General features: G+C 33.9%; 1 protein-coding gene across 1 annotated transcript in view; it reads right to left on the minus strand.

Moving 5' to 3' along the window:
* The window catches only part of TTN (titin), a 274,373-nt gene that overhangs the window by 133,127 nt on the left and 124,794 nt on the right, over positions 1 to 16,452 (minus strand). The window contains exons 138-155 of the mRNA XM_012650762.1: positions 16,126 to 16,299; positions 15,827 to 15,910; positions 15,565 to 15,642; positions 14,952 to 15,035; positions 14,614 to 14,697; positions 14,322 to 14,405; positions 13,844 to 14,119; positions 12,208 to 12,282; positions 11,342 to 11,409; positions 10,565 to 10,667; positions 9,882 to 9,959; positions 8,875 to 8,943; positions 8,623 to 8,706; positions 8,183 to 8,479; positions 7,322 to 7,402; positions 6,428 to 6,505; positions 704 to 787; positions 64 to 147 (exon numbers count right to left, since the gene is read on the minus strand). Coding sequence (XP_012506216.1) covers positions 64 to 147; positions 704 to 787; positions 6,428 to 6,505; positions 7,322 to 7,402; positions 8,183 to 8,479; positions 8,623 to 8,706; positions 8,875 to 8,943; positions 9,882 to 9,959; positions 10,565 to 10,667; positions 11,342 to 11,409; positions 12,208 to 12,282; positions 13,844 to 14,119; positions 14,322 to 14,405; positions 14,614 to 14,697; positions 14,952 to 15,035; positions 15,565 to 15,642; positions 15,827 to 15,910; positions 16,126 to 16,299 — 1,965 coding nt within the window. The remainder of the gene's footprint in view (positions 1 to 63; positions 148 to 703; positions 788 to 6,427; positions 6,506 to 7,321; positions 7,403 to 8,182; positions 8,480 to 8,622; positions 8,707 to 8,874; positions 8,944 to 9,881; positions 9,960 to 10,564; positions 10,668 to 11,341; positions 11,410 to 12,207; positions 12,283 to 13,843; positions 14,120 to 14,321; positions 14,406 to 14,613; positions 14,698 to 14,951; positions 15,036 to 15,564; positions 15,643 to 15,826; positions 15,911 to 16,125; positions 16,300 to 16,452) is intronic.

A 16,452-nucleotide genomic window follows, 5' to 3' on the forward strand; every position in this document is an offset into this window, starting at 1 on the left:
ACCAAAATATATTCGAGAGCAGAAGAGTCAGATCTTCTGAAGCCTAAAGTCAGTGACAAATACCTCTAACAGGTGGGACTTCAGGCTTTTTAGGAGGAGCCACCAGAATTTTCTTTTCAGGGGTAACTTCTTTGGGAGCCTCTGGCACTTAAAAGATATTAGTACTGTTACACTTAGAAAATACAAAGAAGACTAGATACACTGAAACACTTTCAAAGAACAAAAGAGCTATTTTTTTTCCCCCTGAGCCTGAGATTGGTAGTAATAAGTTCCTATGATACGCAGTGCTTTAGGCTTCCAGAGAAGAGCTTCTGGTACTTCCTTTTTGGTGGTCACTTCTTCTGGAGCTTCTGGCAGTTTGAAGATATTAGTAAGTTTACATTTGAGTCACAAGAGTCAACACAGACAAGAGTCACATTTACACATCAAAAGAGTTGTCAAGGCTAGAAAGGTGGTCCTTTCTATCTCCCCACCTCCCTACCCCACCCTAAAGGGACAGTTGAGAATGTGTCTTTGACAGGCACATCATCAGGCATTTGGGGAGGACGCACTTTCTTTTCAGGGACAACTTCTTTGAGAGCACTGGCACTTTAAAGATATTAATATTTTTTCATTTAGGAGTTATAAGAATCAGTACAAACAGAAGACACATTTACACAGGAAAAGACATTTTCCCACCCTCTAAGCTTCCAGGAAGATATACCTTCATCAGGAGGGACTTCAGGCTTTTTGTGAGGAACCACAAGCGTTTTCTTTTCAGGGGCAATTTCTTGAGGAGCTTCAGGCACTTTAAGAAATTAGTATTTTTATGTTTAGTGTTATGATCACTAGGAAGAGCAAAATATTTTCAAAACTACAGGAGCTAGTTCTTGAGCCTGAGGGCACGGTGACTTGTACCTTTAACTGACGGAGGTTCTCTTTTTTTGGAAGGAACTCTCTTTGCAGGAAGAACTTCTTGAGGAGTTTCAGGCACTTGAAAGATATTAGTATTTCACATTTAAGAGTTAAGATGATTAATGAAAATAGTAACTTCAATAAGTTAGCAAATGTAGCAAACTTCTCTTCCCCTCTATCCTCCCTTTGCTCCACCAATCGACTAAGTCTACAGGAGTTAATGGGATCATTGCAAAGACGTGTTCACCCTCATCCAGCACCTAGCAGAGCTCATGTGACATTCTATTCCCTCCTTATTCAACAAGTATTTGTTGAATGAATATTTTTCGTAGGGGGGTTTTCTGTTTTGGCAGGGCCACGAATATTTTGTTTTTAGAGAAAACTTCTTCTGGAACTTCAGACACTTTAAAGATATTAGTGAGTTTGTATTTAGAAGTTACAAAGAACATTAGAAAATACATAGTTTTAAATTTCTTCTGCATCTGTTCAGAGGTGGTATGTACTTTTCATAGGTGGAATTTCTGGCTTATTAGGAACATCCTCAAATACCTTCATTTCAGAAGCAACTTCTTTCATAGCTTCTGGTACTTTGAAGATATTAATATTGTATTATAGTTAGAAGTTAAAAGGATCTGTGGAGGCATTAATCACATGAACTGAGCCAAAGTGATTCTACTGGCTACGAAGTTGCTTCCATTAAGAATTTGATGAGGTTTAAGATCTTGAGGAGAAAAATTAAATCTAATTTGTCTTTGTTTATTATTCTCCAGGTCCCTAGCACCTTGTTCATAATAAGCACTTATTAAATGTTTGTAAATGAATGAATGAAGGAAGGACAGGATGAATGATACCTTTACTGGGAGGTGTTTCGATCTCAGGGGGAACAGCCATGGTTGTTTCCTTTACAGGGACAACTTCTTGAGGCGATTCAGGCACTTTAAAGACACGAATACATTGTACTTTGGAGTTAGGAAGAGCAGTAAAGAGTTTCAGTCATAACTGGGAGACCTCTCCACTCCCTTGCCCCCTGAATCTGATTCTTTGGTAGCAGTGTGAATAGTTGGTTATCAGTAGCTGTTTTCCTGGTCACCTCAGGCACCATCAAGATTAGTAATTTTATTTCTTGGAATAGTAGGTGTATAGAAAATTAGATCGTGGCAAATAGAAAAATTGATTACATTTAACGGTATACCTTTAGCTATTAGTTTGAATAGAACAAATTACAGCCACTTTCTTATCTTCTTTTCGCACCCTCACCTTAGGCATGTCAAAAAGGTGAGTGTTTTTCAAGGTTAGGAGAAAGGAGAGCAACCTAAATATTCCAGACTGAAAAAAATATGCCAAAGTATTTGGATATTCTTTAAATTATAGGATATCATGGACATTATGATGAAATTATTATTCTGGAAGTTTTAAAACTTTCTCATTTATGTAAAAATACTAAAAATTGAAAAATGTACGATGCTTGAAATATAAGACTATGAGAGGAGCAAATGAGTATTCAGACTAGTCCAGCTTTAACTGGAATTATTTTTGCCTTGGCTTTAGTAGGCTCTCCGGTGGTCTAATGTGGTAGAGATCATATTACAGATAGATCAACTTCACATTGAATAAAATATTTTGCTTTCTTTAAGTCGTGGTTTTCTAAAAATATTTCTATGATACTTAAGTCTTATGGGAAATCAGTTGTTTCAAATGCTTGTACTTTAGCAGTTAGTTTATTTTAATAGAAAAATAATTTCAACAGGTTGATCTATCATATCCTGGAATTCCAATCCCATGGAAGGGTTGAAATACTGATTGATAGTTCACCCCTCTCATTTGGTGGCACTGATTCCTGCTTTAAAGGGAATGTGTTAAGCCAATTCAATATAATTCTAGGGTTATACATTTCATAAATGGTCTCATGTAGATATTTTTCTAGCTAGTCTGATTTTTCTTTTTCTTTGAAAAGGAAACAATAATAGCTATTTTCTATTGAAGAATCCATCTGGTCACATTTGGTCTTAGTATGTATACATATTTCCTGTGGAGTCTTCATAGATAAACTGTACAGCTCAACCATCTTTCATGTATATAAGTTTAACATTTTTTTCTTTCTGTTTTCTCTTGAATGACTCACTGGGACATGTATATATCTGGCCAAGCTTCTGCTTTGTAGGATCTACCTCTCTCAAATGATTGCCTTGGTAGCCACTGGGGCTTTAAAGATATTAGTATTTTTATAGTGCTAACCACAACTACAAACATGAGATAAAAGAGCTGACTTTCTTCTGACTTGTACCTGCTGGTGGTGGTGGTTTTCTTCTTTTAGCAACAGGAATTTGTCCCTTTGGAACCACTTCTTTGAAGACTTCAAACTCTTTAAAGATATTAGTGTATAAATATATATATATTTTTATTTCAGCATATATGGGGATACAGATGTTTAGGTTACGTATGTTGCCCTTGCCCCTCCTTTCCGCACTAAGTCCGAGTTTCAAATATGTCCACCCTTCGGGTGGTGCACATTGCACTCTTTGTGTATGCATAGTATATATATTTTTTAATTGAAAAAAGTATAGAGTCATAGTAAGAAAGTTAGGTATATTAATACATACTGTAGCTTTAAGTTAGAAATTTTATTTTTGTTCTACTAGTTTATCTTTCTACATTATATGAGTGAGACTTGACTTCTTAGGGGCAAGTTGTACATTGTTCCTTGTCGTGAGCATGTCAGATACTTTAAAGATATTAGTATTTTAGCATTAGAGGTTGTGAGAATGTACATTAAACACTAAACATTTTGCAGACTGAAGATAATAGATTTTCTTCTTTAGATTTTCATAACTAGAGAATTATACCTTTAGTTGGAGGATATTCTGGAATTTCAGGAACAGCCTCAGGTATCTCCACCTCTGGTAAAACTTCTTCAATTAAATCAGGCTCTTTAAAGATATTAGTAGGTTTACACTTAGAAGTTGTAAAAAGAGTAAATTATATAACATGCAATTTTTAGTCAAAGATATTCATCTGAGTTTGATGTATTTGAAATATACCTTTAATTGGTGGTGTTTCTCTCTTTTCAGGAATAGTCACATATATTTTGTCCTCCTGAGCAACTTTCTTGGGTGGCACAGGCACTTAAAAGATATGAGTATTGTTATATTTATAAATGGTGAAGAAAAATACAGAGCTTTTAAAATGAGCCAAAAAATAAACTCTCTTCAGACTGGATCATTGGTGTTATATACCTTTTGCTAGTCTGGTTTTTGTCTTTGGAGGATGAGTCACAATTACTTTTTCTTCCAGGACTGATTCTTCAGATGCTTCATAAACTAAAGATATTAGTATTTATACTATTAGGGGTGTGTTTCACCATGGGTAAAATATAGCATTAAGAAAAACATAACACATAATACACATTCATCACCTAAATTAACAGTAGCACATAGATGCAAATTAGTGACAGGAATGCATTGCCTAGCAATAAGCCTCATTCCCAGTTTTACGATACAGGATTCTCAGCATTTCTTTATGATCATATAATAAAATTGAAAAACTCACCAGTCAAGGACTATACAATTCTTCATTTTGCTTGCAGAAAGTTATTGGTAAAATTGTCCTATTGGTCTTATTTTTAATGGATTTGTGCATAAAGAACAGGGTAGACATTGAATTGCAAATCGAGAATTAGCCTCCTATATTTGATTTGCTGGTAATTCATGCTAAGTCTTTTCCTTTTCTAGGAGCCTAGTTATCTGTATTTTCAAATCACATCTAAGTTATGGCTTCACAGTTTAATATGAATTTGAAAACCATTTAGGGGTTGGAAGCAGAAAAGAAAAATAAAAATGATTAAATATTTGGAAAATAAGGTAGATGAAGACAATAAAGGATTTCTCTAGTATTTAGAAAGGAAGACTGGCTGATAACAACAACCAAACTTAAGTATGGAGAGGGTATTCAAAGGAGAGAGTGAGTGATCATACACTTTATTCTAACCTAGTATAAGAGGGTGACTAAATAAAAAAAAAAAGAGAAAAAAATTGAGCTCTAACAAGGAGTTTTTAGATTTTAAAAAAATGGAAGAATATCCTAACTACTGGCATTTTTACTATGCAGATTATTGAATAATATTCTACTCAGAATATTTTACTATTCAAATAACTTAATCCTCATTTTATATGAAAACAAAACAAAACAAACAAACAAAAAAGCCTTGATAATTCTTTTGAGATTCTAGTGGCCTGATAAACCTGTGGTTCTTTGAGTAGCATTGCCAAAATGTTTCCAATTATAGTTGTGAAGAGCAAAGAAATAATGGCGAGTATTTCGATTTTTTACAAAATCCAATTAAAATATTATGGAGCTAAAGTAAGTTACTGCACGGTCTGAGAAAATAAATTGCTTCAAAGCGAAATATGCTTGTACACAGAACAGATTAGGAAAATTCCACAGGACAAATGACTTTTCTAAAATCAGACAATGTTATAAGTATGCTATTTCTTTTTTAAATTGGTGAGGAAATACACCTTGTCTGAGGCTAGTAGCCATTAAAACTATTTAATCTGAGCCAAATATTTTTGGCTTATTAGGCTTTTACAAGAGATTAGTATATTATATTTACTTTTTATTTAAAGTTGTGAAGACAAACACAGTGAATTTAAGGACACAAATGAAACCAAAAAGAACCACCAATTTTTCTACACTCACTGTATATCTCTGTGTCTTCAGAAAGAACAATAGGTGATTTTTCTTCTTCAATACGTTTCTTAGGCACCTCGGGAACTTTAAAGATATTAGTATATTAATTGTTATAAACAAATATAAGATACAAAATACAGGGATTTAACATCACACACATTCACTTTAAATCATGAAAAACTAAACAGAGAGTTATTTCTTGTTGTGATTAGTGTCATTGTATACCTTTAGCTGGTGGAACTTCAGGCTTTTTAGGAACAGCTTCCCGAACTTTTTCTTCTGGAACAATTTTCTTGGGTACTTCGGGCGCTTTAAAGATATTTATTTGTCTTATTTTTAAGAACGTCATAATTGAGTATAAGATATCAAGACAAAAAAGAGACATCTAACAAGGAGAATGTAAGAAGTTCCCAAATTATACGTCACCTATAAGTCAAATGCATAGTCAATACATTTCTCTAGATTGCCTTGTCAATGAGTTCTTGATTTATTAGAAACACTTTGCTCTTTGGAGATAGTATTATTTTCTATTGTCATTTTAGAACATGTTTATTTGTTTTTGGAATTACTTCACAAAAGCTTCCAAAATATTTTTGAAAGAGAAGTTAAGAGGTTAATATTGTTTAATTACTGAATAAGAGGTATCAATAAAACAACAACTTTTACGCTTATGTCTTTGTTCCCAGAGGGTCACCACAAAAGGGAAGATTATGTTATAGAACATTAATTGAAGTTTATGTCATTCATAGCCATCTTGTGACACTAAAGGGAGAATAGTCTCCCTCTTCTCTGTCCTAAGTGAATTAAGAGGGATTTTATTTTGGTGGTGAATTGCAAAGGCAGGTACCTTTAGCTGGTGGAACTTCAGGTTCTTCAGGAACATGTACTTTTTCTTCTACCACAATTTTCTTGGGCACCTCAGGAACTTTAAAGATAGTAGCAAAAATTTCTTTTACTTTTAAATATTCTTTTAAGCATTTTTAATAAGAATTGTTAAAGAATTTTAACAAGCAGAGCATAAGAGATGTATAAACACAGAACAGAACATAGCCACGATATAAAAGACATCACTTTATAAAATAAGTTACAGTATTTAAAATGAGTTGAATTTTAAAACAAATATGACGACAAAAATCCAGGGGAATTTCCCTTGTTAGAATAGTAGAACTTGACAAGAAAAATGAACAATACACCTTTAGCTGGTGCTATCTCTAAGCAGAATAGTTGGTACTTTCTCTTCAGTGATAACTTCCTTACATGCTTCAGAGACTTTAAAGATGTAAGTTTATATTATTTATTAGATGCTATTTTTTATTTCTATTGTGAAATTCAAGAGGTTTACAAAAATGAACAAAGCAGGGACATGAAACACATATTCACTATATATTTATATTTACTAGATTAACATAATTAATAATAAACAGAAAAACATAAGTTTATCAACAAGCATGTTAGTGAAGATATAGTCAAATAGCACCAAAGAAGGAAACCTGGGTTCACTATTTGGTTAAAAGGGATATCTGCTTTGGTTGTTTTAGGTATAACAATACTGACTTCTTTTTGGGGTAGAATTTCCTTTGGAGCCTCAGACACTTTTAAAGATATTAGTTTGTTTTAGAAATTCTGACAACACAAAACACAGAAGAAAAACATCAAGAGGAATGCAAAACTTGTACTTGCAAAGAAACCAAAGTGCTACTGTATGTAAAGTTAGGGAAGTAATTTTTCACCAATAAGATACCTTTAGCTGGTGGCTCTTTTCGGGGAACAACTTTAGTGGGTGGCTTTTTTGGAGGGATGATTTTCTCAGATATCTCAGGCCCTTCAAAGATATTAGCATTTTGGTTTAGAATAAACTCTCGAAGTATTTGGAGCATTACTACTAAAGTTAGTACAATGAGGGCTCACGAAATGCTTTATCTATTTATATGTTTTGAATTTAGAATACCCCTGCTTCCAAAAGAGATTTGATTTTGCTAAATATCATCTATATTGTAGATTTACTATGTAAACACATATATTCCTTCATATCACACACATATTAATTTGGGTATTTAAGAGAACTCATTTGTGCTATGGTTTATCCTCAGAATGTACTAGAATGCAGGTACCATTACCAACACGTCAACTTCCTTAATGTTATTTCTCTAATGAAAGTATCATAAAAATGACAAAAACTTCTAATAAGTAACTATCAGTTTGTGAACAGTTAACTGAAATGTTAACAAAGCAGTGGTTATTTTGCCTGAACTTGTAAATTCCTCAGTGAACTGAGGAGTTTCTTTTTTCACTTAACTGATGACACTGGCCAGTTATTTTGGTACCTGCAACAATCATGTAACATTCTTAATCGGATTTTAAAAAGAATTTCTAAATTCATACAGTGACCTTAGATAAGTAGATATCAAATTTACTGTCTTGTCTACTAAAATTATACTCTGTGTGGTTAATCTCTGCTCAATATTAATCTTTGTATAAAATAGTTTAAACTCATGCTTATTTCATGGGGTTTCTAATGTTCCAAACTGAACACAAAATACACTTTCAAAGGAAAGTTAAAGCAAGACATAAGAATTTGTAATATCTGTAAAATTCCCTATACCTTTAGGTGGAGCTTTGGGTTTTTCATATACTTCCACTTCTTCAGCCTCTAAAACTTCTATTACCCTATGGACTTTTTCAACTTTGTGTTCTTCTTCAAACCTAGGTTCTTCTACTTTGATGAATTCTTCTACTTCATGGAACTCTTCTTCTTCGAAATATTCTTCAACTTCATGGAATTCTTCTTCTTCAAGAGCTTCTTCCACTTTTGCTTCTACTACTTCTAATTCTAGTCTTTCTTTTACTATTTCCTCTTTGCGGAAGGCAACTGATACTTTTTCTTCAACGACAGTTCTCCCTGAAAGAGCATCTATTTTAAGAGTTTTATTTTTTTAAAACACAGAAGAAACAAAGATGTAAATTCAAAATATATTTTTAAAAAACCTGAAAAGAGGCTTGCATGCAACAACATACGAAAATCCAAGATATTTCCCAAAATACCTTTAGCTGGGGGAACAGCTTCTTTTTTAGGCACAGGGACTTTCTTTTCTGGGATTTTCTTTTCTGGGACTTTCTTTTCTGGGACTTTCTTTTGTACTTCAGGAACTTTAAAGATACAGTTTTAATATTTAGGACAGTCAAGAGCAAGCTTTCATAGACAAAAAACATCAAAAACAATCAAGACAACAAAACATAGAAGTTTTAATGAAGAAAGATAAAAGAGGAAGTTCAGGTTTAAAAGAGAAGATGTACCTTTGGCTGGGGGTGCCTCTTTTTTCTCAACAGGAACAGGTACTTTCTCCTCAGGAACCTTCTTTGGCACTTTAAAGATATTAGGCATTTTAGTTAGCTGACAGTGCTCAATAATAAACATGAAATAAAAACATCAGAAACAATATCAACATTACAATTATCAAAATGCCTAAGAAATCACTCTGTACTATTGGACAACAATTTTAGAGGCAATAAAGATACTTTCCTAAATCATTCATTTGTGCTAACATACCCTAATAAGACACGTCCACAAAGAACCTGTGCTATTCTATTTTTTTTTTGAATAACAGGGGTTACCAATATTGGGCCTACTTCTACTATTTTTAATTTGATGAAGGCTTTTTTTGAAGTGATTACCATTATAGAGTACTTAAGCTCTGACATAGGCCTCATGTTCTGTTGGGCACTATTGTATTTGCTGAAGAGTTTACTGTAACAGGGACGGCATAATCTAATTGCTTACGAACACTATCTGGAGCATTCACTGAATTAGGAAGCAATGAAAAGTAGACATTTTGGAATAACCTTGAATGCTTAGGCTAAAGCTTACGAAAGGGACATGAAGCTCTTTAAAATAGTTATTATCCAAGCATTAAACCAGATTTTTTTCTATGAAATAATAAATATAGTAAAAATAATTACAATACATAAGAAAACTCTACTTAGGTAATGGAATAAAATCTAGAAATAGAATGGGGTGGAAGAGGGATCCGTTGTTACGCATATATATAGAGAGATGTACTATCACATTAAAATTTTCAACTATATAAAGAAGCTTCTAGAATAATTCACACACAAACACATACACACATAATCATCCATTAACATTATAGAAAAGATTAAAGAAATGGAATGAGTTATATTTTTATTAGTCCTTAATCAGTTTGCCATTAATTGACTATAAGAAAGCAGTGATAGAAGACACATTTGCTTTTTAGAAAGAAAATGAATGTGAACTTAAAGGTATTAATCGGGACTTGCTATACCTTTAGCTGGTGGTGCCTCCACTTTTTTAGGAACAGGAGTAGGCACTTCAGGTACTGCTTTCTTAACCACTTCAGGCACTTAAAAGATATTTGATGGACATTTTGAAAATGACATGCAATGAACAGAACAATAACACCCATATATCAATAAATAAACAACACGAAACATTGATTTATTCTAAAAAGATATTAGCAATCTAAATGATAATGATATATTTGGAGTATATATTTGACTCTAGAAGTGTGAAGGATGTTACTTAGAAATTTTATAAGCAAACACCCTATCAATTATGCAAATAAATGTCATAGTTTTCAGGAATAAGTTAACACTTATTCTAAAAAGTGAACACTTTCGCCACAGAAACAGATTCCCCCCCACATTAATATTGAAAAGAAAATTCGTGATTGAAATCTAGGAGGACGTATTATACTAGGGCCTGGCCAGAAAATATCAAATTGCCAATGACAGAAAAGTAATCTCTCATTCTTAGTTGCACTGCAAGTGCTGCAGAAAAAAGGGAAAAAAGGGACACATAATTTCACGTGACAGGAATAATTAATAGTCAATTTATCATTGATGTGATGTCAGAAAAGTATATTGGTGAATGCTAGATATAAACAATTCTGAGAAAGATTTGGAACGTCAAGTGTTTTAAATGTCTAACTAGTAAAAGCGGCTGTACCTCTAGGTGGCGCCACTTCCTCGACCTCCTCTACACTAGGTGGTTCTTCTGGAACCTCTTCTTCTGGAACCTCTTCTTCTGGAACCTCTTCTGGAACCTCTTCCTCTGGAAACTCTTCTTCTGGAATAGGCTCTTCAGGCTCCTCAAGCACTTTAAAAAGATTATCATGTACATTATTTTTATAATTTTTTTGAATATTAGACTAAAATGATATATCTGAAAACTACTCAGCCTTCCAAATGCTTATGGAAACTACTTCTTAAAAAAAAAACAAAAAACCTATTGGGTCTTCAAAACACGTTAGGCCCTTCCCAGTATTTTAGATCTGGAAAGAACTCCAGAGAGTTAAGATAAAATTATTATTATTTTTTAAAATGGAGGTGGGCTTATTTGAAGTCCAACAGCCACTTAGAGGTAGAAGTTAGATTTTCTGCACTAGTTACTCAGGCTTAACTAGAATTTCTCTTGGAGAAACTTATTTTATAATTGCCAACCAAGTCATTTGATGGAAAATCTCCCAGAGAAAATATAGTTTCCCTTTAAAAATTCTCATTAAAATAAAACAAATAACAAACAAACAGGCTGAACATGCAACAAGGAGATTTAAATAGTATTAGCTTGCCTGCCCAATTTCTATTAGGTAAATAGTAATTTCTTTTAGAGTCTGAATATGCTTATTTACTGGGGTGACATGTACAATTACCTCCTTCAAATACTAGACAATGATAAGACTCTAAAATGCTATTTTTCTTAGAAAGTCATCTATCTACCTTCAGCTGGTGGAATTTCCTCTTCTTTAGGGAGAATGATTCGTCTTTTTTCCACTTTCTTAGGTACCTCAGGAACTTAAGAGATATTGATTGTTTTAGGCACTTAAAATGCAAGAACCAAATAAGAATACATAAAGACCAAGTTTCCCATTCTCAACACAGAAGAGTAAATATCACATTCACAAGACAGAACATTGACATATCACACGACTAGTTAATGAGAGAAGAATAAAGAGATTTTTGGTTTAAGATTAAGGGTCCACTAAAGAGCCATTTCATCTTTTACTGCTGGAGCTTCTATTTTTTTTTTTTTTAACACAAGAAGTGGATAGTTCAGGGACTAGTTTCTTAGTTACTTCTGGCTCTTAAAGATACATAAAAATACATTTAGTATTTTTATGTTTTAGAAACAACCATACATAGAGAAACAACATAAAATATGTCAATACAAAGTAGAAAAATTCACATAACACAACCATGAGTTTAACAGAGTCACTATGACGAATGTGAATGACAGACCACTTGATGCACACATTTATGTTGAACGTCCTGTGTGGACAGCACCATAGTTCAACATCAGTGCAGCAACCACATCCCTGTTTGGGATGATGTACCTTTGGCAGGAGGAGCCACTGGTTTAAGAACAGGAAGAGGCATCTTCTTTTCTGGTTCTGGTTTCTTGGGTATCACGGGTTTCTTCAGTACCACTTTAAAGATATTATTTTATTTTATAATTTCAGTTTCACAAACACAAAGACAATAGACACAACAATAATATAAGTTGCATTAAAACATAATGAAACAGGATGTTTTTGACTTTTACAGGTGAAGGAAAGAAATGGTAGTGTCTAATTGTCTCAGGAAGAGTAATACCTTTGGTCGGAGGAGCCTCCTCTTTCTTGGGAATGACCACTTTCTTCTCTGGCACTTTCTTCTTAACTTCAGGCACTTTAAAGACATCATTTTATGACAAGAACTTATTTTGAGGGATTAAAAAAGAGAGAAACCAAGAAGTTCCCCCACACAGAAAGACCAACATGCAACAGTTGCTCAGGACAGGTCTGTAATGCAAGTGGGGATCCCAAATATTAGGATTTGTGATTAGGATTTGTAATTAGGATTTGTAGAACAAGGGATCAGCAACGTATTTGATTATCAGAGGACAGATGCTATCATTTCATCCATTTAAATTTCACTAGTGATTTACGAAATCATTGTCTTTAAAGTATTTCTGAATCCTTGAGATCCAATAAAGGATCAGCTTTATCTTGTCATTGATTATATGACTATATAGCCTGATGGAAGAGTTATGCTTATTTTAAGTAGTGATACCATCACCTTTTGCAGAAAATGTTATTGAACTTTTTAAGGCATAAATATATTCATTCTGTCTTATACTATGAGCTTATTTAATATGTTAAATCTGGATACTATTTGTTCAATGACAGACTACTCTTACACCTTTATTTTATCCTCACAATAATGTCTGAGCCCACTAGGAGTGATATTAGTATACCCACTTTGAACATAGGAGAGGAACTTGAGGCTCAGATTGGTTAAAGGACTTGCTCAGAGTAACACAACAAAGTACAAAGTCAAGGCTAAAATCAAAATCGGTTGGGCTACCATTTATATATATGTATCAGAAGACATAAACTATTACTCAGTGTTTTGTTAAATACATTCATCTTTCTTTTTTTCTTTTCAGCCTGACGTTACAAAGGCCTTTAATACAAATGGTTGAAGAATCAAATTTAAGAATATTTATTCGTTATATTTTTCAGGTAATTTTTTTCTGTAGATAATTTTGCTTTGCAAAATAGCCACAAGCAAATTATGATATTTAATAAAATTACAGGAAATCAGGCAGAACTTTTGTGGCATTTTTGGGACAATACTTCTTTTCATCTTTGTTCTTGAATACTGCTTTGCATCCAATGAAACAGATATCAATGTTCTTGAATATTTTTAGAAGTAAAAATGTAACTATGCAATTGTCCATTTTATAAATATAATTTTTCCTAAAATTCAGTTTCACCATAGTTTATCTGGTGAAGCTATGGGTGAAAAATGTGTATTCACTTTCGGAAGGTGTACCTTTGGGTGGTGGTGGAGGTTCCACTTTTTTGGGAGCAGGAACAGGGACTTTCTTCTCTGGTACGGGTTTCTTTGGTACTTCAGGCACTTAAAAACATTTCATTTTAAGACATTAAAATCCGCATATATGGTGTTATATATAACAAAAAGACACATGAGAATAAAACCACGAACAACTAAATAACATTTCATAGCATGGAATTTGAAAAGACATTTAGATAATTTACAATAGACAGATACACAAGGCAGACACACAATAATAAGAGACACACTTCTGGAACGTTTTCTAAGATTTAGATGGTAGACAATAAAGAGTAAAGCATCACAGATAAAAGTAGAGATGAACAAAAAGAAGAAAAAGCAGAATTCAATGCAAACGAGGCCTTGATGTCTCCAGGAAGAGCTGCTATACCTGGTGCAGGTACTGGCACCTCAGGTTTAATTTCTGGAAGGACTTCTTCAGGTACATATTCTTCCTCCTCAGGAGGAACTTCCTCTTCCTCAGGTAGAATTTCCTCTTCTTCAGGAGGAACTTCCTCTTCCTCAGGTAGAATTTCCTCTTCTTCAGGAAGAACTTCTTCTTCCTCAGGTGGAACTTCCTCTTCAGGAGCAATTTCTTCCTCAAATGGAACTTCCTCTTCCCGAAGTAGAGCTATAGGAACTGGAACTGGTTCACGTTTCTTTGGCACTTTAAAGATATTTATTCAATGTTACAAACATCACTTTTATATAAAATATTCAAGACAATGAGAAAGCATGAAAAGCAAATATTCTGTGATCATAAAGCATCAATTATCAACATAAATATTAAGCATTAATAATGGTTAGTGAGGCTGTGTAACACCAGTTAGTTTTCCTTTTTACCCTGCTTCTGCTAGAGATTAATGTACCTTTGGGTGGTGGAGCTTCCACTTTTTTTGGAACAGGTGTTGGTTTCTTTTCTTCTGGGATGAGCTTCTTGGGCACCTCTGGCACTTTAAAGATATTATTTGTCTTTAAGAATGTGTTCTTATATAATGTCTTAGAGTAATAGATATGAAAAAGAATCACAAAATATCTGACATATTTATAAACAGACAGATGCTTTTAGAAAATATGTAATATTATGGGGGAATTTGTATGTGAATGTACGTAAATGTGAGGTTTTTTCCCCATGCACTATAAAATGATGAAATGATGTACCTTTCGCAGGTGGAGCCTCTACTTTCTTAGGAGCGGGAACTGGCACCTTCTTCTCAGGCACAGGTTTCTTGGGTACCTCTGGAACTTTAAAGAAATGATTTAGAGAAAAATTTTATACAACATAAAAATATTGACTCCAAGCATAGTTTCAAAAAGATTAGGATAAGGTGATAAAAGTAGGCCAAAGAAATTCCAAGAGGAATTTTATTTTTAAAGTAAAATGTTTTGTTTTCCCTAAAGAGTTGCCTCCTTGAAGAGCATAGAATTGAACCAGTTACATTTTTACTCATATGCAAATATGAAATAAAAAATTTTTGCAACATTGAAAGTTCATGTACCTTTAGCAGGTGGAGCTTCCACCTTTTTAGGAACTGGGACTGGTACTTTCTCCTCAGGCACAGGTTTCTTGGGCACTTCAGGAACTTTAAAGATATCAAATAGAGTTAGTGTCACATTTTTCACCCATAAATAAGAATTTAAGGCCAGCAATTTAAGGCCTTAATTGAAGCATCATAGATATTTTAATAGTTTCAATTTAAGATTGAAAATATTATAAGCCACAAAACAAAGGTCAGAAAATATATGAAAATTAAAATAAAAAACACCAAAAAAAAGAAAAAAAAAAGAAAATACATGGACTGGTGATAAACACAACACACAATGCCTGGGAAATGATGGTTTTGTCAATTTTGATACTGCCAAAAGAATTTATTTTACACGAAAGAATTTTCCACTAAAGAGGAAGAGCCAAGCATTAAACATAAGCATGCTTTGATGGTAACATTCAAAGGTAAAGTGTGGTAAACTGCTCCTGTGGCCAGTTGAGTGGTTCTTGTCTTGGCACTAAGGCTGTTAATATTGTCGTGGGGAAAGGACTGCGATGCCTCACCAAGTTATACTACATGGGTGAATGATTATACTATCCTACGGATGGATTATAACAGTATATACCTTTAGCTGGTGGAGCCTTCTCTTTTTTAGGAATAGGCACAGGAACTTTCTCCTCTGGCTTCTTAGGAACCTCAGGCACTTTAAAGATATTGTTTATTGTTACGTTTTAAGTACTGGTAACAACACATCCACATAAAGCACAATTCACGTTTCATAAAACAGCAGCACACAAGCAGCACAAGGTTTTGTACTCAGAAGATAGTTAATTATTTATAGGCAGACTAAGTCTCCTCTAGACCCATCACTACGAGTGGTGGTGTACCTTTTGCTGGTGGGGCTTCCTTCTTTTTGGGAACAGGAACAGGTTTCTTCTCTTCTGGAACAGGTTTCTTGGGTACCTCGGGCACTTTAAAGATATTAAGAATGTTGGGAATGTTGCAGAAAAGATATAAAAATGTGAAAAGCACCTGTAGAAATCATACTTCAGCATTTAAAAATGTCTGCTTCTAAAGTAAGCAGAATTGGCCATCCCTGGTGCCAATAACCCCAGAATCTGACCAAGTCAGACGCTCAAACTCCAAAGAGGCTGCTGCAAATCCCTTTGCGGGAGACATCATCTACCTTTGACTGGTGTCACTGGCACCACTTCCTCCTCAGTTATGATCTCCTCTTCTTCGTGAACGTACTCCTCTTCTTCTTCCACATATTCCTCTACGTGGGTTACTACTTCCTCTTCAAAGGTTTCCTCTTCAAAGGCAACCTCTTCCGGTTCAAGTTCTTTAGGCACTTCTGGCACTTTAAAGATATTAAGTTGGACATTTGCCCATTGCTCAGCAAAATTAAGACACTTTAGAAAAAGAAGCCAGTTTATAACAGAAGAAAGAACAGGCTTTACCTTTCCCACAAAAGAATTTCACACATAGAACTAAATATGACTTTAACACCAAA

This window comes from Propithecus coquereli, unplaced genomic scaffold, assembly GCF_000956105.1.
Source record: "Propithecus coquereli isolate 6110/MARCELLA unplaced genomic scaffold, Pcoq_1.0 Scaffold34, whole genome shotgun sequence".
Lineage (NCBI taxonomy): Eukaryota > Metazoa > Chordata > Mammalia > Primates > Indriidae > Propithecus > Propithecus coquereli.